This window comes from Lipophrys pholis, assembly GCF_963383615.2.
Source record: "Lipophrys pholis genome assembly, chromosome: 4".
Taxonomy (NCBI): Eukaryota; Metazoa; Chordata; class Actinopteri; order Blenniiformes; family Blenniidae; genus Lipophrys; species Lipophrys pholis.
The window spans coordinates 7,204,078-7,227,149 of NC_137637.1; the positions used below are offsets into that span (position 1 = coordinate 7,204,078).

The following is a 23,072-nucleotide window of genomic DNA, read 5'->3' on the forward strand; positions in this document are numbered from 1 at the left end:
TCTGTCTTACTTTCTCTAACAGCCAATCACAGCTTTCAGCAGACTTGCAGCATTGGTAAGTAGCTAAAGGTTAGTACTCGTACTCATCCTTTAAAGAAGTTGTATCAGTCTACCCTCAGTTCTGAAAATACTGAACTCACCAATACTCAACTTTGTAGCTTCCTCTGAAACTTTCCTCCTTTGGGGACTTATGTCCATGTCAGCTGTCCAAGGCTGAGGCAAGTTACGTGGTTCATTAAAAATTAGCATCTTTCTTTGTTTAGAAGGCATTTTTATTACCTCCACAAGGAATTCTACGTTTTTGTTGCTGTTGGTTCGTCAACAAAATAACTAAAAAAATTTGATCAAAATGGGCGGACTCAGGTTAAAGAAAAAGTGATACAATTTTCAGTTTGATCTGGATCATCTTCAGTGTCTCAGTGCTTTCTTCCTGTTCCACTGAAATCAAATTAGGAGTGTGTGTGAAAACAGGCAGAATCTGCCCGAGGCCTCTGAGCTGTGCAGGTAGAGAGGTAGTGGAAGCTCCCGGTGCTGCCCGCCATGTGGATCTTAAAATGCTCTCCGTGTCCGGTCCCGTGCTCTCGACGTGTCTGAGGGTGATGATTAATCTGCTGCTGAGCAGGAATATGATGGCGGAGAAGTCGGGAGGTCACTGAGTTTCTCTTTAGGCTTCATTTAGCACAAAAACAGTCCCATCCTCCAAACAAGGCGAGGGTGTTTCCAGCATCCCTCGCTTATCTTTCCGAGGTTACTCTGCGAGGCGGCGCACAGGTTCGCTGCTGACGCAAGGCCATGAAATACACTTTTCATAAACCTTTTGCCGTAATACCCTTCATTGAATTTATTCAATTTCTCCTCCTTTCTTCTCTCTGCCTCATCTGTACACATTATCAACGCCTCTAGTGATGTGCAAGTTTGAACGAATTGTTCAAAACCTGCGAGTCACTTTACTGAACGGTGACTCATGAGTCATCAGTTCATTAACTCTTTCACTGAGTCATTCTTGCTACAGCCGTCCAGTTGCAGAGAGGAAAACAGAAATGTCACTGTTGTGCTGCTGCTCCTCTAACTGCACCTGTATAAATATATCACATTAATCTCTTCAGTCGCGCTGTGGGAAAAGAAGATGTGCTGCTACTGCTAATAGCTGCTAAAAGCAGCTGCTAACGCGAGTAGCTGCGCTCCTAGTGCTAATAGCGGCTACTGGTTCCTTAAGCTCAAATGAGGCATTCAGTGCGTATGCCCGTCAGCTTGAAACTGAAAAGAGTCGTTCACCTCCTCTGAATCGGTCAGTACGTAGAGTCGTTCAGTGAGCTGCTCCATTCACCTCGCCTGAGCCCTCCACCCCTCCATTACCTGAAAGTCTGCAGCGGTGCTGTCACTCAGAGTTTCTGAAGGACAGCCGAGGAAAAACATTGTTCGTTTTGCAAAGCTTGTAGAAATAAATACATGAATAAATACATGAATTAATACATAATAAATAATGTTAAAATATGACCCGAGCGTCTATTGTGTTCCGTTTACTGCTGTGCTCTATAATTAGTTCCGCACTTTCAACGTCAGATTATTCATTAATAGTAGTAAAACTATTTTTGTAATTTGTAAGAAAATCAGAATTTTGGAGGAAAAGATGAGTTTAAAATCACACACACACACACACACACACACACACACACACACACACACACACACACACACACACACACACACACACACACACACACACACACATATATATTTATTTACTTATGTGTTTAATGATTTATTTAACTTGGTTCAGATAAACCTCATAAACATCACAGATAAAGAAAAAAGAGACCAGTTACACTAAAAACTAGTGTGTACTTATTGTTCATTTCCCTAAGAAGTGTTTCAGCATCTTCCTATTGAGACGTGATGCTCCCCGTGCTTCGTGACGCAGTTCAGCTCAGCGTCCAGGTCCTGGAGAGGGTGGAAGTGGTGCGCATGCACAACTGATTCAAATGACTCAAATGACTCAGACAACTGGTTCACTTGAATGAATGACTAAAAAACCCTTGAGTCAGTTGAAGGAGTCGAGTTTCCCATCACTAAACGCCTCAGTTTCCTTTGGACGTAACAGGTGTTAAAATAGTCCCTGCAGAGAAAGTGTTTGTGTGTGTGTGTGTGTGTGTGTGTGTGTGTGTGTGTGTGTGTGTGTGTGTGTGTGTGTGTGTGTGTGTGTGTGTGTGTGTGTGTGTGTGTGTGTGTGTGTGTGTGTGTGTGTGTGTGTGTGGGTGTTTGTGTGTGTGTGCACGCACGTCTGTGCGTGTCCCTGTGCGTATGTCAATACAACCTGTGTGGATTTCCATCAGTTGAGACCCCCCCTCACCCCCGGACCGCGACGGCTCCCTTGCCAGGTATTAATTTCATCAGGGCTGTGATATATGGACAGATTACTGGATGTAAAACGCATTATTTCCTTATGGAAACAGGCCCCGGGAGGAATCCATCAGCCGCCATCTCGCTCGCTTTGTGGCTCGCTACATCATTGCTACAACTAGCAAGCGCCGTTAGTTTTACCATTACCGGAGCCGGTCCATTCCAGATTGAGGGGGCCACGTTTAACTGGATCAAATCACTTCTGTTGTGGTCAAGTTAAGTTGTTTATTGGTGATTTTAATAATAAAGATAAGACTTCTTATATTTAAAAAATTTAGAAAAACATGCCACATTGAGGCAAACAGAAGGAATTTGTTATCTAATTTACACCAGCGGAGTCAATGTCTTCTTTTTTTTCTGGTTTGTTTTTTTCTGTCCTCTGCAGTTAATATCAGTTCCTCAATGCAGACTCATTTAATGACACATTTTTATTATTTTTACTTACAATTTAAAATGTTATGTTGAATTTACAGTTTATCCACAGTTGTTCAATACGGCTAAAGTAGACATTAAATTAATGATAAATGTATATGTTGTGCAGTCATAATATGTTAGTATTTCACTTTCACATGTATTTATTTCCAAATTTCTACTTTTCTACTTATTTTTAGTATTTGTGTGCAGGCTTGTTGGATTGTGTCAATAAATGAAGTGAGGAATGTCCAGCAGAGACGGTTAATTCAGTTTAATACAATAGTTTAATTTATGCCCTCATGTAAATCATGAAAACATATTTCATTTTTCTTGGGGCGGAGGGGGGGACCCCCAACCCCCTCTGCAGCCTGTGCATTTAACAAAATCGGGAAATACAGCTTCTTTGTTAAATTCTGTCAGGATGAATTCCTTCTCTCTCATGGTGAACTCATTGGGTTCAACAAACCAAAAACGTTACAATTACGGGTATAAAACAAGTTCAAACAAGACATTTTAGAACTCACTATTATCACATTGCATGGGAGCTAATATTTAGTATTTTAAATACTTAGACAAAACAAAAAGGCAAACACAGAACAGTATTTGTGTGATTGTGAGACATTGAACGCATAAATTGTCATGATTTTTATGAATTCTCAAAACCCGACCTGAGCTTCACCTTTGTTAGAAACTACTTCACAGATCTTGTATTTAGTTTTGAAAGAAACATGTAGAGGAAGTTGTGAGAGATGACTACCTGCCCCATAAAGGGTTAAGTGTAGTTGACTCGGGGGCAGTTGAGGCCTCGGTTGGAGGCTGAAAGCAGCACAGAAACAAGACACGTGCTCACAAACAGGACACATTGACTGGAATAACGTCTGTTCAAATCTGAGAAATAATCAAGTTTATCAAGCAAAGATCTTATTGTTATCAACAATAATCTAAAGTAGAAGAAAGTAATCCCACATAAATGTGACAGTCGATTTATAAATCAACATGAAAATACATGAATGAATCGACATAGAAATTAATCAATTATCAAAACGAAAATGTCAGAATTTAGTTGAACAAAATTGATAAATATTTATGAAAGAAAGAAAGAAAGAAAGAAAGAAAGAAAGAAAGAAAGAAAGAAAGAAAGAAAGAAAGAAAGGTATCAATTAATGTGAAAACATCTGATTGTTATCCAACGAAGCTAATGAATGAATAAATAGAAACTTGCAATACTGTGTTTGGCTGAATGAATGTTAAAGGGAAAAAAACACTTAATTCTGAAGCATTTTATAACTTACATTTCATTGTTGTTTGATATATATATATATATATATATATATATATATATATATATATATATATATATATATTTGACACATCTGTTTGTCTTCTCTTTCTGTTCAGTTTAGGCTTTTGTTTAGTTTCCATGTGCATGTACAGCTTTACGTTTAAAAAAGTAATGTTTAGATTAAATTCCACTTGTTTGTGCTGATGTTTTATTAAAGTGTCTCCTGAACTCAGACGGCGGTCTGGGTTTACCTCAGGTTCAACATACTGACTCGCATCATGTTATGTGACGAGCATCAGTCAACTGTGAAAACGTCAATGTGTTTATGGATCGAGGAGATCTGACATACTATTCAGCTGTCACTTGCTAACATCTGCAGGTTAAAGCTTTGAACAAAGTGAAGAAATGACAGCACCGTTTCTATCAGTTTCTATCGATTATGTCCATAAAGACAACACACACATTTGAATATCACCTTAACTCTTTTAACATAAAACGCTCCCTTTGGTTGATGCGTCGCACATGTCCATCTGGAGTTGCACCAGTAAATCCACTGAATGCTACTTGATTGTGACTGCACCAGAAGTCTTTTCTGATTTGTAGCTGGAGGTTGTTCGTGTGCTTGTCAGATGTTGCTTTTTGTTGTTCTTTTCTCAGTAGTTCAGTTACTGCACTGTTTTGGTTCTGAGGGGTATTTTGTGCGTGGGCACAGACATAGAAAAATATATATTTTTATGTGTTCAGACATCCTTGATATTCTCCATTTTTATACCCATAATGATGTCACTTCCACTCGTTGAAAACCCCCGTTGTTAAGTCTTTCGAACTGCTGTGAAATCTAAAATCACATCGCTATAAACAGAATTTAAAAAGAAATTAAACTATTAAATGAAGCTAATTAAAGTGTAAATGCACAGTAGATACTTTAAGAATTACAAACTTCGCAAGAAGCAAGTTCAACAATCTGGAGCTGTCAAAGCAACTGAATTTATCAGGGGTGTCAAACATCAGGCCTGTGGGCAAAAACCAGCTCGCAAGAGGCTCCGGTCCACCAAGCCACCAAGATATTGGTGAACATTTCAAAGAAAACATGGATTTTAAAACAAATTTCTCCAGTAGCAACACAACACAACACTGCAACACTTCTCCAGTCTGATGCTCCCAGACCAGGAGTTCGGGTGCCTCTTCACCAGTTTGTAAAAACACTCATAATGCAAAAAGGTTTTTGGACATCTCACTTCTAAGTAGTATTTGTTTTGTTTTTGTGACAATATAAACATTTTCAGCATCTTTATTTATAAACTTTATTATGGCTCTATTTTACAGGTCCAACCACTCAAGGTGAAATCGGGCTCCATGTGTCTGTTGAACTAAAATGAGTTTGACGCTCCGGTTTTAGATCCATTTATAGATAGATTCTCGGTAGCTTCATACATGATTTCATATTTCTATTTGTGTGAAAAAAAAAATTTAATCTGTAATTTGCATTTGTACTTCAAGAATATTGTTTAAAAAGTTATATCTCAGGAGTTAGTGTTAATAGAATAGAGGGAATTTATTTTTCCATTACTGTTATAAATCTAACTTAATAAGCAAATGAATTCTAAAATCAATAGATGAAATTTGTGTTTGTGATCCTACATCGACAGCAGCTTGTGGTTTGAGGGGAATAAGAGCCTCGGTGACCTTTGCTGTCATCAAACATGATGAAGTGCTGCGTGTCGCACACAGTGAAAACTATAATGAACCCTCCAAACCTTTTTCATTTCAGAGCTCACGTTGCTCACATTATCTCACAGCTCAGATCTGCACAACCCAAGATGGCAAAGTTGATTCCCGGCAGAATTAACAGTGCTCCAAGTGGCCGAGACTTCAAAGTGGAGGAGCACTTTTAATTTCTCAGCGCTCCAATATGCACCAAGCCAGCGCTGCAGGTGCAGAATGGAATTAGCCCCTCACATTGATTCCCCCCCACCAGCAAGCAAAATTACACATAAATATCTGTCCAGTCTCGTGTAACTTATGTCATGAAGAGTTCTCGTTCTCAAGACATCCTCAGACTTATGAAGTCCGAGTTCGCATAACAAAGATCTTCGGCAACCAAAACCTAATCCTATAATCTCAACGAGAGTGAACATTGCTGAGGGATTCTCTTGATGCTTGTAGCTGCTGTAGAAGTTTAGGACAAAAGGTGCAGTGCTTTCATGAGCAACTAAAAAAGTGGGAAACTTCCATGTGTAGTGTAAGCGACGCCAGCTGGATGATTTCACAAGCTGCGAGGTGCATGTTTGACGAAACGGTACAAAACAAGGTAGGTAAAGTGTCGATGTCGGCAGGAGTACTAGCAACAACGCATCATAAGAAGGGTAAAACAGGAGGGTCTGAACCCAGCTCACGTCCCCTGTTAGTGGGTGAACAATTGGAGCCAACGTACAAGAATCAGAGAGCGATGTTGCGACGGACGCTTGGCCGCCACAAGCCAGTTATGCCTGTGCTAACTTTACTGACAAGTCCTGCTCCAGTGCCCAGTAGGTTACCCCACGTAAGAATTAAAGTCTGTAAAACTTAATTGACCTTGAATAAAATGATAATTTTTCTGTAAATTGGATGTATTTCTGGCTTGTAGTTCTTTAAATACAATCACACTAAAAGGGCAGATTTTACAAAAGTCAAACTGAGCAAATTTGACAACAAGATTGGATGCTTATCCATTTTTAAAGCAGTTAATCGTCTCGAAGCAGAGAATTGGACCCACAAGTTCACTGTGTTTTAGATAGTATCAAAATCTGTTTTCCCTCTCACAGCTCGTCCTACCAAGCTGAGATTTAGGGAAACGTCATTAAAACTAACATAGATTCAATAATCAAACTACAGAAAAAAGCTATTAGATTAAAAGGATTGTTTATTTTATTTTAGTGAAGAAGTGAGAATTAATGTACAGAATTGATGTTTCTGTTCTGGAAGTTAAACCCTCAGTGATTAAGTGAAACGTAGTCACTCGAATAATGAAGGGTTCCAGCTCTGACTGATGATGAGAGGAATGGAATATCATCCGTTATGTTATTATTATGTTCTGGGATCTTTGTTCATTTTATTTTTTTTTCTGGCCTTTTGTTTTTAAGTTGCACATATGCTAAGTCATTATCCACCAGTGGAAGTTTATTCTATTTCTTGGTGTCAGTATTTTTTATGTGTTGAATTATGACCGGAATAGAATAGAATAGAGTAGAATAGAATTACTAAACCATTCATTCATTTATAAATGAATCTAAAATACTGGGGGAGAAACTGGGCAAATTTTAAAACAATATCGCATTTTCATCTGTTTTTGAAGCAGTTAATTGTCTGTAAGGAGAGAATTGGATTCACATGCTCACTGTGTGTCAGATATTAGAGGGTGTGAGCGCTCAGGATTGGTTTGGCTTGATTCTGTTCGCAGTCTCAAAATGTCGGACGACGATCTGCAATAAAATGTCCTCCAGCTCTTAAACTGTGATCAGCTCAATGGTCCGTCGAGATCAGGGGTTTCAAACATGATCTTGTTCAGGAGCCACATTCAGCCCAATTTTATCCTGAGCGGTTCAGCCTGGTAAAATAGAGCCATAATAACTTTAATCATTTCATAACACTAATTTAAACTTAGCATATACATGATGAAAGCGTCGCTATTTTTACAAAGCCAAACAATTACTACTGAAAAATTTTAATGAAACCTACTGGTGCAAAATACAGTGAAATGTCAAGAAGATTGCTCCTATAGCTGTTGCATTCTGGGTGTTTTCAGAAATGACCCCTGACAGTGTAGATTTGAGGCTAGTTTGATAGCAGTCAGGGCGCTTTAATGGCAGCATCACTGATATATCAGCTCCGGTCTCAGTGTTATGTCTGTTACTCTAAAGAAATTTGTAAAAAAATCTGTATTTTCCTTGAACTTTTTATGATTTTCCAGATGATTTGGCCAGATTGGAGATTCTTGTGTTTGACACTTCTGGTCTAAAATTAATAAAATGTTTAATGAAAAGCTTTAAACTGAGCGATTCTGCTCTGTGTTTTACAAGAAAAAGACCATCTTTAATTTGGGGCTAATAATCCTTTTGTACTGTTTAAAAATACACATGATCTTTTTGATTTTCTAATTACTAAAAACTTGTATTTATTTTTCTGTTTTAGTTCAGTTTAGTTTCAATAACTTCTACTCATCATATTTTTCTTAACGTGTTTTTGATTTCACATTAATCTGTTTTAATATTAATTTTGTGGATTGTTTTTTTCCCCTGTGTTTTATTGCAATGCTATTATAACTTGCGACTTAGAGGAGACATGACCAATAATGTGTAACAATTGTAATGCTGCATTAATACACTGCAAATTAATCTTAAAATGTCACCGATGTACACAAAAGGCCGTTTGTAAGTCAATTACTCAGAGTTTGATGTATATGAGATCTGAATACGGAAAATGAAATGAACCGCTGAGCAAAAGGCGGAAAACGTTAAGCTAAACCAGATTAATGAACCCGATGGCTGATTTCACTAATTTCAGCGTACTGGCAGGGGTAAATCTGTTCCTCTGAACTAAACTGACTTCATTTTTGTAGATTTATTTGCAGAGTACAAATTTGTAAAACCAATAAATGCAACATTATGTATTTGATTTGTATGAACATCAGAATCATTGTATAAAGAAATATAAAGTCTAAAATTAGGTGTTTTTAGATAGGTGATGATGACTTTGCACGCATTTTTATCGTTTTGTTATAAATCCTTGTCAGCAAATTACATCTTTATTGTATTTTAGATTCTCACTAATTTACGCATGTTAGGGTTAAGATAAGGATTTGGGACTTTGATGGGTTAATTTGATATAATTAATTGAAGAAAAAATTAATAGCATAAAAAAAATTGCACATTTACTCCTGATTTTTACATATTTATTTATCTTTTTCCAGACAATACATTTCATACATGCAGCTGAGAAAGTTCCTTCTAGTTCTTGGTTGTAACAAGGACACAGACGCGGCAGAGATTATTGCATCGGAGGTGACGACAGAGCAGATGAGGGGAAAGATTCAATTTAAAGACTGTGGGATAGTGGATGAGAACATAGCTGTTTGCTAATTACGTATTAACACATGACCAAGAAATTCAAGTCTTTGCGATCGCCTCAATGCCAAAGAAATAATCACAACCAAAGACTCCAATCAAAACCAAAAAGAAGAAAAGAATTTTGTCATGTAAACATGTCTATTTATTGATTTGCTCATCAAAGAAAAATAGTTTGAATGCTGCCTCTTGTATCAAATATGAAGTTATCACGGCCCACCATCAGGATCATCATTTATAACTCTTATTTGATAAAATCTATTCAAGGCTAATTTTTTGCAGCTGTTTTCATCTGTCGATGCGATGATTCTGAAACCCAGCAGCTTTTGATTACCTAAACTAGCTGAGGAGAAAGCGTCCCTCTGAGTCATTCTGGTAAGTGTCTGTATATAGAGACGAACAACGTCTTCCCTCCAAGAGGCGCGTCGGGTCAGAAAATGGGGATCAGTACGAATGCACTTTACGGGTCGCTCTGAAAGGCGATGATAAGTAAGCCATTTCACCATTCACTTAAGAGGACTTGAATTCACACTCGGAGCTCTCGGCTTGCTGTCGTCGGAGCGACTGTGACTCAGAGGAAAGCGTTCTTCACAAAGTGAGCCGAGCACAAACTTTGAGCTTGACCTTATTAGTTGGATGGCTCTTTGTTGCTGCAGCAATTGGAGCAGGTTGGCAGGTTTGCAGGCGTTTATCAGAGCATATTAGACCTTCTCTGGGCTTCTATTAAACTTAATGAACATTTAAATCCTTTAATGGATTGAAGGGAATTGAGAGCGCCGAATTATCAGCTCTTCGCTCTCCACTGGTGTTAATAAAGACACCCGCCATTGGAAGTTGAAGAGATGCGTTTAAGACGGCAGCCTCCCCTCTTTTTTTCTCACTTTGTCCTCTTTTTGTGACCCTCTTTTCATTTCTCTACCTCTCGCTCTTTTCGCCAGCATATCCCTCCATCAAACAGCCCTGATTTTGTATCAGTCACTTGCTGTGCTCCTCTGTCGATGTGTAACAGAGGAGCAGAGCCAGAAGTCCGTCATTCATCAGTCCCCATGAAGGGAGCATCATAGAGCCCTCGCTCCAGGAGGGATGTGCTGCACAACCACAACACAGGCCATTACAGAGCTATCAGGCATTGCATTGACCATCTCTTGCTCTTTCTGCTTCGTCCCTTTGGCCTTCCCGGCAAGGAATGTTCCCGCACACTCGCTAGCAGAGCGAAGAACATGAATTACACAATGACACGGCCGCGGGAAGCAGCTGAATTCGGGCCAAAGCCCCGACGTCTTCTCCCGTTAATGCGGTGTAAAAGGGGGCCCAGGAGAGGCCTCCCGTGCCTTTGTGCGAGGCCCCGGCCCGGCTTCAGCCGGGGCAGGACTGGCAAAGCCAGTCCTATTGATCCAGTAGCTTCTATATTTCAGTAGACAGCCAGCTAACAAGGCTGATGTCTCTATAAAGACCTGTGCCTGGAGGTAAAGAAGGTGGGGGCCGGCCGCGGACCTTTGTTCAGACGATCCGGCAAGACAGAAGGAGGGAAAAGTTCATGGCCTCACTGGATTTTTAATGCACCTACAGCTTCTGCCCCCTTAGGACGATGGTGGAAACTCTCACTATCGAGCTTAAGCCAAGAATAGATCCAGATTTGGTAGAAAAAATACATTTTGTACTGCTCAATTATGATAGCTGGTGGTGGGATTGCACAGCAATGCATTAAAATTAACCACGGTTATTATAGTTGATGAAAAACTGATAAACCCTGAATTTTAATAATTGTGTCCTAGTTATTAAGTGAAAAATGTGATTACATATTAAACAGACGACCCTGATGTTTTTGTAAGGATTTTGAACGGAAAGCTATCAGTGATTGAGAAAAAACAGACAAAGGAAGAAGCCGGAAACATTGATTGATGAAGCCTGTGTGTCTTTTTGGTTGTAGGTTTTGCCCATGTGTCGAGATTGCTTACTGGAGTGTCTTTGAGCAGCTAAAAGGTTTCCCCTGCAAGACATTAATTACAATCATCTCTCAAAGAAGTTTTTCATCCTTTGTATATATCTATCTGATGTTGCCAAGCATTAGGCAGGTTCTCTATCGACTGAGGAGAGATCAATACAAACAGCAGTGCCGACTCAAGTAGCGGTCAAAATCAAAAGCTTCTTTTTTCCTTCTCAGGGAAACAGATTTGTCTCTGCACTCTTCCAGCTGCATCAAAACCTCTCACTTTCAGTTACTTCTAAATTATATGTTCAACTCTTAAAAAGGAGACAAATCGTCTCTCCTGCCACCGTTGTCCTCTTCCGAGTCCCCGCTGCCCCGTTGGTCCTCCCACAGAAGAGTTATGTGGTAATAATCATCCACCTACAGTTTGCTCATTAACAGTGAGTCCTGCACTCTGCATGGGGCTTTTCATGTTTCTCGCTGCTGACAACAACCTGAAGGAACAGTCTCTCTGCCCTCGCCGGGGAATCGCAGCGGTGTGAGGGAGTTGAATTGGGGACGGCTGCTTGCCAGACAGGACGTGGAGGGGGGAGGATGAAGCTCAGAGGGAAACCACCAATGGGGCTGGCGCTAACCGACGTCTTCGTCTCGACGGAAGCTCGAGAAAATGGCGCATCCAGATTGGTGCATGTACGCTCGGCCAAGGTCACGGCGCAGCCCGATTGTCCGCCAGCAGCCACCAACTGAATACATGGAGGCAAAATGTCACAGTTTTTCATCCCTGCAATCATTAGTTCAAATAATTTTGTGAAAAATGATGCTGCTAGCTTAATGTGCATTTACTGCAGTTGGAAACATGAACAGTTTTTGAAAGGATGACAAATAAACCACCTCAAACTAAAAATACAGCGTTATGTTGACAGTTTTTTCTATCTAAAAAACACAGTGCTACAACAATATGACTCACTGAATGCAGCATTAACATCATGAGTTATCCATAGTTTATCAATGTTATCAGACAGCTTTTTGTAACATTTTCAAATTTTGCTGTCTGGCAATTAAAAGGAACCGTTTGATTTTTATTCTTATATATTTTTTACACACGGCATGTGTATAAGTATATGACTGAATGTAAGTTTATGTTTCCAGTAAATATCAAAATTATAAAACCAGTATAACTGGAAAAAGGTTTTATTTCAGACCTTTTGAATGACAAGATCGTGAAAGTTAACAATCCTTTTAACTGTTTTTAAAAAGACACTAAGAAAATTCCAGAAGCTTAATGTTAGTGCAGCAAAAGAAAAGTGGGTTTCCTATGATATTTAAGAGTGTTTGCACTCCAGAAGATATAAAAAAATTTGATATATATACAGTTAAATATAGTACAACCATTGTCAAATTGTTCCAGAAATTAAAAAAGCAGGTGTGAAGATTATTTACAATTTCTTATTAAAGATTTCTGAATATTTTGAGACACTTATGATAAGTTACAGTTCTTTCCTCAGTAATTAAGTTATTTTTTTAACAATAGTTTTTCCATCCATCTTCTGTACTCTTTTATGCAGTCTTTGCTCATTGTTCCAATAAAACGTAAATACAAATAGAATTGAAAATAAAATTTTCTGGCAACTTCCCGCAAATCTCCAATTTGTGTTTGTGTTTATGTCCTGTATTTCCATAGAGAATTTCCATAAACTTATGTACATGTCAAGTTATTTTTTCCTGTTTTGTGGGATCTTGGCATTTATACTGCAGGTTTTCAGTGTTTAAATGTCACTAATAAGAAAGGTTGAAAACAATTGAAATGTATAAATTAAGAATGATGATGTAAATTTATCAATTCTTTTATGAACCAAAACTACTTATAATTGTATGTAGTAACTTAAATACCGAATATTGTTTTTCAAACATGTACAGTTTAGAAAAGGACTGAAACTCATTGACATTGTTTTATTGTATTAAATTCTTAAATAATCTTTTTTTTAAATTTTTGTAAATTTTGATAGGAAAAAAACATAATAAAAAAAATATTTCTTTTTTTTAATTTTATCTTGAGTTGTCTAGAGTATATTCTTAAAGTGTATTTAAGAAATGAATTATGTTGACTTATCAGCCTTTATACAAATACTGTCTTAAAAGTAAGTAAATTGATTTTTTTAAAGCCAAATAAATTTTTAGTATTAAAGCATCCAACGTTAACCTTACGATGCGTAATGCTTAGTTGTGCTATAACGTAATCTAAACAGTTTTAAAATAATCTGAGTTCTGCGGAGCTGAAAACAACATGAAGGACCTCTTTCCTTTTCCTCGTTGTGTGGTGGGGGGCTAGTGGACAAGGTAAACACTGCTAACGCTAGTGGACATCGCTGCCTCCTTTTTTCCGAAAGCATGACAAAGGCCCAGCAAGCTTGATTTGTTGCGATAATTGTGAACTTTCTAATAACAATCCCTGACCAGAGCTGAAAACGTTAATGTTGCTGTTTTCACCCGTGCGATTACAGCATTTCCATGATAAACATTTTCGGAACTCCATCGTGGCTAGATTCCATAGATTCCACGCAAAGAAGCTATGTTGTTGAGATAAGTCACCTGAAACCAAATGTGTTGCATGATTACAGTAATCCAAATATCTATGAAGTGTTTAACCTTAAATAACAATACATCAACTATTGGATTCACTGGGAATTGAATAGATTCTTTTTACCAGATTTTGTATGTTTAGTAGTACAGTACCATAGAGATAACTTTTTTTTATTATGTTGGTATGACATTATGGACATTCAGATATAGTTTTGTGTTTTTTAGCATGTGTTAATTGTGCATACACAACTTTACAACTAATGTCAGATTTTATTTTGAATAATGGTCATGATGAACATATGATAGTGAAGGGACTAAAAAAATTTCACTAATGAGTTTATAGTTCCTTGTCTGACATGCTAATTTCTACTTCTGGGAGAAAATGTTAATGGGAACATGCAGGTGAAAACAAAGTTGGGTGTTAGGTTGTTAATTACAAAAATCCTGCAAAAATAATGTCCCCACTGATAATGTGAAATAACATTCAAACATAAGCACCAAGCAGCAAAAGAAACAACTTAGATCATGAATACATGCAACCAAATGTAGTATCACATTTTTAAAGTAAAGATAAATTGTTCAACGTTTCTAGGAATGAATACGTCATATCAGTACATGAAGACACAGCTCTGGTGAAACTTTATAACAAAACCACTTGATAATAAAAAATGTGATATAAATGTTCTATAAACATTACATTATGATATTACATGTAGAAACATAACTAGTCATGTTTACCACATCAGGTTCACTTTATAGTGAGATCCTGATGTGTTTTTTAGCCAAGCATGGTAATAAAACATGATATGCAATTTCTTTCTTGACGCTTTACATCAGTAAAGATGTGCACTGTTGGAAAAATAAAAAAGCCAGTAATCCGATCTGTAAAGGACAAGTTTGGGATTATTTTTCATTCCTATGATTGTTGCTAAAACATGAACCAAAAATATTCAGTTAGCATGGGATCAAAGTACCTCTCCAGATTTATCTCATGGTAATTTTCTGTATTTCAAAATTGCATCTAACTATTAAATACAAACCTGTATGCCACTGACAAACTCAAACACAGAAGAGTTTGATGATTGTTGTGTTTTCTCTCGTATTTTTTCTTCACCTGGATTTTTGCTGGCATACAAAATGTTATGTTTTGTTAAAAAAACTGAAACAAATATTTCCGTATATGAGTTTTAATTTGGGATGTCATCCAAACACAGCAATATGGATCTGTTCACTTTCAAAAATCTGATTTGTCACAGCCAGTCTCCAATCAAAGGTCCATACTTTTTTTTATACGGTTGAGAAAATTCTTAACAACTGCTTCACATATAAGAAATGTATTGGCACAGAAAATATATCATGAGTATATAAGTTATTAGGAATGAGCGAGTTTGGAAAGCTGTAATTTTGCGCACGGATTACACGGATTACAAATGCCTACAGAAACCTGGCAAAAAAACTAAAACTCAACCCGGAAAATTCGAATTTTGAAAATATACAACCCTTTTATCTTTCAGATTTTTTCCCCTCCTAATATTCTATTATTTGTTATACTCTTAGATCATGATTGGTCAACATGATAGAAGCAATAGCAAAACTCGCACGTCAGATTTAAGTGTTTTTGCTAGATTCGTTCTCGGTATTCTTGCGGACTGAAAAAAGAAATTCTATTATAAGAAATGGATTTCCTGAACCATTTTATAATCACCTTAAATATTGGATAGATAGATAGATAGATAGATATAGATAGATAGATAGATAGATAGATAGATAGATAGATAGATAGATAGATAGATAGAGTTGGAAAAAAACATTGGAGGCAAAACAATGAAGCTCATTTTGACCTGATCTGAAAAGGCAGCATGTAATAACTTCGGTTTTCTTTCATGTGATTGCCTAAAAATGATTCTCCTGATAAAAGATTTGGTGTCATACGGAACGGGTCAATTTGTTTGATACTTATTGGTCTCCATACAATTAAAATCCAGGAAAATTCTGATATTTCCATAGTGTAGCATCTCAATACTGATTGGCATTTCTAAAAACATTAAGTTTTGCACAAATAATACTACTGCAAAACTGAATACGATGATATGATGAACAAGTGTCATTGTTTTCTGAAAGTTTTTTTTTTTTTTTTCATAGCAAAGATTGATAGGGAAGAAAGATTTCCTGTACTGTTATATTTGTACAATTGTTGATTTGTAGCATTAAATCATTTGTTGTACTGATAAATGAATCAATTCATGAAATCTGTCAGTGATCTTCAAAACCTCAATTAGAGACTTGTTCTAATTTTCTATGTCCATTTTTCACAATAACAATTGTTTTTAAGTTTTTTTTTAACTATACCAAAATACAAATATATACACAAATATGTACACACACACCCATTTGCGCTGATGGAAATAACGCAGAGCTTAACGTTGGTGTAGAAGGAGCTGAATCTCATCCCTGCAGCTGAAATCTGTTGGCTGTGCATCCCTGCTGCTCTGTTTCACATTCCAGCTGCATTATTTTCCTGTTCATGGGTAGGGTTAAAAAAAAAAAAAAAAAGCGTTAATCTGATTGTACTGTAATTACTGTGTCGCTTGGGAACACAATGGACTCAGCGCGGGATTCGATATTTTAACGTCTCCTATTGAGGGAACGCGCAAACACATTATGAGATGTCAAAATATTGTTTGCCTTCGCCTTTGTCTCGCTGCTCCCCAGGCTCTGACCCCTCCTTGTCACACACACACACACACACACACACACACACACACACACACACACACACACACACACACACACACTTGGAGCTGAAATTCACAGCGCGGCAGTGTTTGAAGGGGTCTGGAGTTGTGAACAGGTTTTAAAACATGAAAGCATTATTGTACCATCCCTATAGAAACACTTCAAGTCATTTGTGTGTCTCAACACGAGACGAGCGCCTACAGAGCGCATACGACGAAGACGAACAGTAACAAAATGGCTGGCTTCTACTCGCGTAATGAATATACATTCAGAAATGTGTCCGTCCGTCCTGTGCTGCGAAGGCTCCGGAGCCAAGCTTTCCCTCTGTTACCTGCTCTTCCACCCGTTAAACATGCGACTTTTGATTCACTCCGTGTCGGACCACAGACTGGCCAACAGAAAGAGGAGGACCAACTGTTTTCATCACCTTTGAAACACAATGGCACACCAGCAAAAAGAGATCGACTGTTCAGAGGATATCATAATCTCTCCCAAAACGGAATCTTCCTCAAGATTTTAAAATAATAACTTGTATATCAACCTCGGCTTGTATTTGCCCCACTTCATGTTGGTCCACGTTTGGCTGAGGACGGTCATATTTTCTGAGTGTTTTTTTTCATGAATCGTGAACGTCTTTTGTACTGCGTGGAACCGGAATCAACCCGATCCCTGAGTTGAAAATGCTGCACTGAGTCCTGAGTGAACTGAAGTCACGTCAGGACGAAACATAGATGGTGCAGATGCGGCAGGTAGGCCTGCAAAAACTGTTAATGACTCTAGCCTTTGTTGGGTGTGTTATTACAAACCTTGAAGCTTTGGAGGAAACTGAAAAACAGCAACGACTGAAGGTTTTACCATCTGATGTAATTATACTACGACTATTTGTAGTTTTCACGTTTTTTCTGCTTGAAGATCAAAAATATTTACTGACTCTACAAAGTCAAAGAGCAAGTCTGTGTAATTCAACGCAATCTGTATTGTCAGTTTGCATACTATATATATATATATATATATATATATATATGTCATGTTTTGACGAAAAACAAGACAAAAGTACTTGGTCTGACTTTTGCAGTGTAATAGTATTAGTAATGTCTTTTTAACACAATCACCTATAATGTGTCATATTAAACACAATTCACATGTTATTATTTGTGGGAAACTTGCATTACGGGCTGCAAATTGACCTACTGCAAGGTTACGGAATCGTGTATTGCTGGTGTGACCCTGGTGTGTCGTCAAATGAAAATTTACAAGCAATAAAACAAAACAAGAATATTTAAGAAATGTGTTTTGTTTGAGGTGGTCATGGTATCAAATCACTGTTAACAGCCACACATTTGCTTCAATGCGCACAGTACACAGTTAGTTTTTCTGTGCAATCAAGGGACTTTTGAGCAGCCAATCTCTCCACAACTGTTCTTTTGAGCAATGGAAGTGAAATTAAAATGATACATGAAGAGGAGTAATGCATGAATCCTTATAAGTGTGTAAGCGGAGGCTAAGGGTCAGGAATAACTGAGGTCAAAGCCATTAGAATTTAAAAGTCCAAGCAGAAGCAGAGGAAGACGTGGGAAGGAGGAAGACGTGGGAAGTAACATAGTGACAATTTTGACTATGTACAGAATTAAATGGCAGATTGACTGGAGACATCCTCTCAGTTACTGTTTTGACCCGAGGTGGTCTGGATTTTCCAGAGTTGAGCGACTCGGGTTGTTGTATGAAGTAAGATTTACTAAATTTGTAAGTCTCAAGCAAAGAAAGGTCACACATAAAGATTAGAGATTTGGAGTCAAAACTATAAAACCATCTAAGTATTGTCAGAAGCAGAAGCAACACAGGAAGACAAGGGAAGGAACATTTTGACCTTATGGATCATTCATGACGCGTTGACAGTGCAGTTCCTCAGATGACCCAGAGTCTTCAGACTTTAGCATCACCACAGGGCCTCCTTCTCTGTCAACCACTTGAACCAAGAGCACTAACCCATTCCTCTTTCTTCACATTTCTTTATCCTTCTCTTCTTATTCTGGCCTCCCCTCACTCCATCCCTGCAGCGTCACCGCCAGGGGTGAAGACGAGGCCTGAACAGTTGAGCTGGCACTGTCATTCAGCCTCCCGAGACCCGACCTATGTCAAGAACCCCATCATGCACACACACATATGCGCTTACACACACAGTGGATGAACAGATGAAACCGAGTCCGCCGAGGGACTTTGGTTGGCGTGCCAAAGACTATTAGTTGTACAAGTGACAACAACAGTTTTCCGTCTGGCGGTGGAAAGATAGACCATAGAAGGGGGGGTTGGGAAGATGGAGGTAAACAATACACACGTCACTTAGGAAGCTCTTGGAAGCCACATTCATGATCAGGGCAACACACACACACACACATACACACACACACACACACACACACACACACACACACACACACACACACACACACACACACACACGCCATTGCCTTACCCCACAGCAGACACATGCACTACCACTGCAGCTGACACGCAAATATGAGCAATGTCAAGCTGAGTTCACACACACACACACACACACACACACACACACACACACACACACACACACACACACACACACACACACACACACACACACACACTCACACACAGAGTTTGCTCTTGCTCAGAGGAAACTTTGATGTTGGTAGCTCGCCGTCTCTAAAGTGTATCTGTCCTCATGCGTCTATCCTCATGCGTGTGTGTGCTCCTCGTTGGCGTGCTGAAAAGTTGACCACCCTCTCCTCGCCGCCGGTGGACAATAGGACAATATGCATAATTTAACTCTTCAATGGAGCACACAGTCTTACCTTCGTTGCTGCTGGTTCCCGCGGCGCTCACCGCCTGTAGAGATATAGTCCACAGCAGCATCGCGGCCAGCCCCGGATCTGAAGCCATGGTGTTCTCCCTCACACCTCTCTCCTCTTTCTCCCTCTCTCCTCACACTCTCCCTCTCTGCCACTCGCTTGCTTCTCTCTCCTCTTTCTTCTTCCTCTCGTGTCCCAGGGTTGAAGAGAGAGAGAGAGAGAGAGACAGAGAGAGAGAGAGAGCGTGGGGCGCTGAGGAAACAGAGAGTGTATGTATGCACGTGTGTGTGTGTGTGTGTGTGTGTGTGTGTGTGTGTGTGCGTGTGTGTGTGCGCGTGTTTCGAAGCTCATTGGGTTGGAGTTAGAGCCAGCCTCTGTGGCTCTGCTTCGGTCTGCCGGCACACATACACATACACAAACACACATACACACACATTATACACCATACATATAGCGGACTTTGGCGAGCCGGTGAGGGAGGGATGAGCGCGTCTATCAAAACCTCAGCAGCCAATTAGAGCGCAGCGCTGGCACGCTGAACGCTCTCGTGGCTGCCACACCTTCCTCCTCCTCCTCCTCACATCCCCCACCCTGCACAGACCAAATCTCACTTTTCTGCTCATCTCTGTGGATCACGAGCATCAAACACGCTTCCTTCTGTTATTCACTCTCATTTCTCATTTGGATTGCTCACACTGTTTTCCAATAAGTTTAATTTTCTAAAGACTAAGGTTCTGTTTACACAACAACATTTCAAATGAAAATGCATAATGCTTTCATTTCAGAAAAGTACTGAAAACAATGTCTGTTTATATGGTAATGGCAGATAGAAATTATGTAGTTAGCATGTCAGGCCAGGAGTTTGCATGTAAATGTGTGTGGTTTCATTTTAAAAGCAACCAACAGCACGGAGAACAAATGACTGTAAACATTAACAATGGGAGGACAAAGACATTCTACTGGACAGATGACCAAGTTGGATTGTTATTATGGTGACTATCAAAACTACCAAGTCAAGGAGAATATGGACTGGGAGTCATGACATGACGTAGGAAACAGTGTTCTGATTGTCCAGCTACTGAGCGTGTCCACAACAACTAGTTACTACCAACGTGGTGTTCAGTACCAGCTTTTCTGCTGACATCCAGGAGTCGGAGGCTGAGCATTTTCAGTAACTCTAGTGCTCGCCCGTATACATGGCGACAGAATTCGAGCATTTTCCAAAGGTTTCACCTTGGGAGCCATTTTCAAGAAGTCAAAACTCTAACATAAACCTAAACCTGGAAATACACTATTATCAATATAAATTTGACTTATTTCTTCAATTAGACCTTCATCATTGCCCCTACAATGACAGAAGTCCCCAATATGAAAGTGAACAAGCAGGACAATGTCCCTACAAGTACAGCCAAACAGGAATACACGCACGCACGCTCACACTCTCACTCACACTCACACCCACACCCACACCCACACACACACACACGCACACGCACACACACCTTCCCAGTGGCAAATATCGGACTGATAGGTTGAACCACAAACAGCAGCGTGTCCGCCAGGGCTGAGGACAATGATCGTTATCGATCCGTCATATTGCATTCATAAAGCTATTAGCGCAGGATGCCAGAGTGTGACCTCACATGCTGACGTGTGTGTGCGTGTGTGTGTCATTCAAGCACTATGATCACATATTGATTGGCAGGATGGTGGGAAAATGTGCCAGATCACAGCACCTGTCCTGATCAATTGTTTTTCCCCTCTCTCCACACACACACACACACACACACACACACACACACACACACACACACACACACACACACACACACACACACACACACACACACACACACACACACACACACACACACCTTCACGGACCACTGCAGTGACCTAAGCTGTATAAAAGTAGAATCTTTGTGTGCATGCGCACACACACACGCATACACACACACACACACACACACAGAGATTCTCATTTAAAACTACAGCCGATCGATGTTTGTCAGTCGCATATATTATTCTGTTACTCCTCCGATACCTGATAAATGTCGGGAGAAAACTTTATCTTTAGCTTCTCCGCACTAACAGAACCAGACAATATAACGGTGAGCCTGATGGCGACTCCACACGTTTATCACTTGACAATAATATTTGAAACCAGAGCTGCACAATATTAGGAACACATGATATAATATTAGGTACACATGGTATAATGTCAGGTACACATGATATGTTGTTAGGAACATGTGATATAGGTACATCACATGAGAAAAATATGATTTGCAACAAACACATGATGGTAAGGTGTTTGAGACTTGTTCTTTTCAAATAATACTTTTCAGTGAGTTGATTTTTTTAAGTAGCTAAATAATCACAGTGTTTGTGAATTAATCGCCGTTATTTGAAATGTCCTTTCAGAAAGAAATCATTTAAAATGTTTTCATTCAAAAAGTGCATCGCAGTTAAATCTTTTATACGTTTTGTGCATACGGTGAAGCCGTATTCTGGACATTCCTTGAATAGCATTTGTCTCATGAACAACATTTTGTTTTCTCAATGCAACTTTTCCAATATTTATTGTTAATATAATTTTTTTTATAACTGTTACCACAACAACTATCATGTATGCTTATGTATTATAAATTGTGATAATTACTGTAACTATCAACAGCCACTATTATTTGCATGTCTATGTAGATTTCTATAGATATAGAGCTTTTTGAGTTTTGTAGATGTAGTACGGCTACCTGTCCAGCTTCTTCAATATAATTATTATTATTAATCTTAGTAGTAGTACTGATAGTATGAAATGTCAATGCAGTTATTCAAATGTATTTCTAATATATATAAATATATAATGGTGGGTTGTTAATGTGTTATATTTAAATTGCAAAACATAACACATTATTTAATCCTGATAGGTTTTTTTTACACTCCAACACAAAATATTTCTCAGTGCACCTAAGAAGGTTAATTTCAGTTGTTACTCATACATTCAAATTCATTGTTTTCAGATTTGTATCCTGTTATCAAGAGAAATTAAATGTTCTTTGTAGTTTCCATTGATTTGCATTTGGGTCTGGGAGGGGGGGGGGGGTCAAACATCAGGCCTGCAAGAGGCTCCAATCCGGCTAAACCACCAAGAAAATGGTAAACACTTCAGAGAAAACATAATTAAAAATAAATCAATTCTTAATAGTGGCGGACACAACACTACACTGAGACCTGAGCTGAGATATCAGTGATCAACCTCAAACCTGCTTTTCGACTGAAACTAAAGTACATAGAAAGATACACTGGAATTATTTTACCATCAGATCAAAATATTGATTAAAACAAAACAGTGAATGATTATTTGTAATGTCTGGACAGGTTTTGTACCTCTGTCACTACTACAATAATGATAAAATTCATGATAAAAAAAGAAACTCAACCTTTATGTAGTTTGTTGTAAAATCACGTGGAAAGAAAACACTGTTTAGTTTCTGCAGATCTGATCTGAGTATTTCCAAGTAGTTACCTGATGGGGTTAGTTTGATGAGTGTATGTGATGAGTGTGTCCCAGGGGTTTATTTGGTTGGGGGCCTCAAGTGTTTCTCCTGTGGTGGGTTTACTAAACTATTGGAGCTCGGCTGCCATCAGCATGCTAAAGTATCACGAGCATGACGGCTTTGTTTCCTCTGCAAGCCCACATCAAAACAACTTCTATAAATGGTACTGTAAGACTTTAGGAGGATACTGAGTGTACATGCAGCTGGAGGTTCTGAGCGGAGGAGATGGAGGTGAGTAGTGAA

General features: G+C 38.8%; 1 protein-coding gene across 1 annotated transcript in view; it reads right to left on the bottom strand.

Moving 5' to 3' along the window:
- The window catches only part of epha8 (eph receptor A8), a gene marked incomplete at its 3' end in the record, with an annotated part of 205,090 nt that extends 185,638 nt beyond the window's left edge, over positions 1–19,452 (bottom strand). The window contains exon 1 of the mRNA XM_080461821.1: positions 19,276–19,452. Coding sequence (XP_080317947.1) covers positions 19,276–19,363 — 88 coding nt within the window. The 5' untranslated portion in view covers positions 19,364–19,452. The remainder of the gene's footprint in view (positions 1–19,275) is intronic.
- Between the last annotated feature and the right edge of the window lie 3,620 nt (positions 19,453–23,072).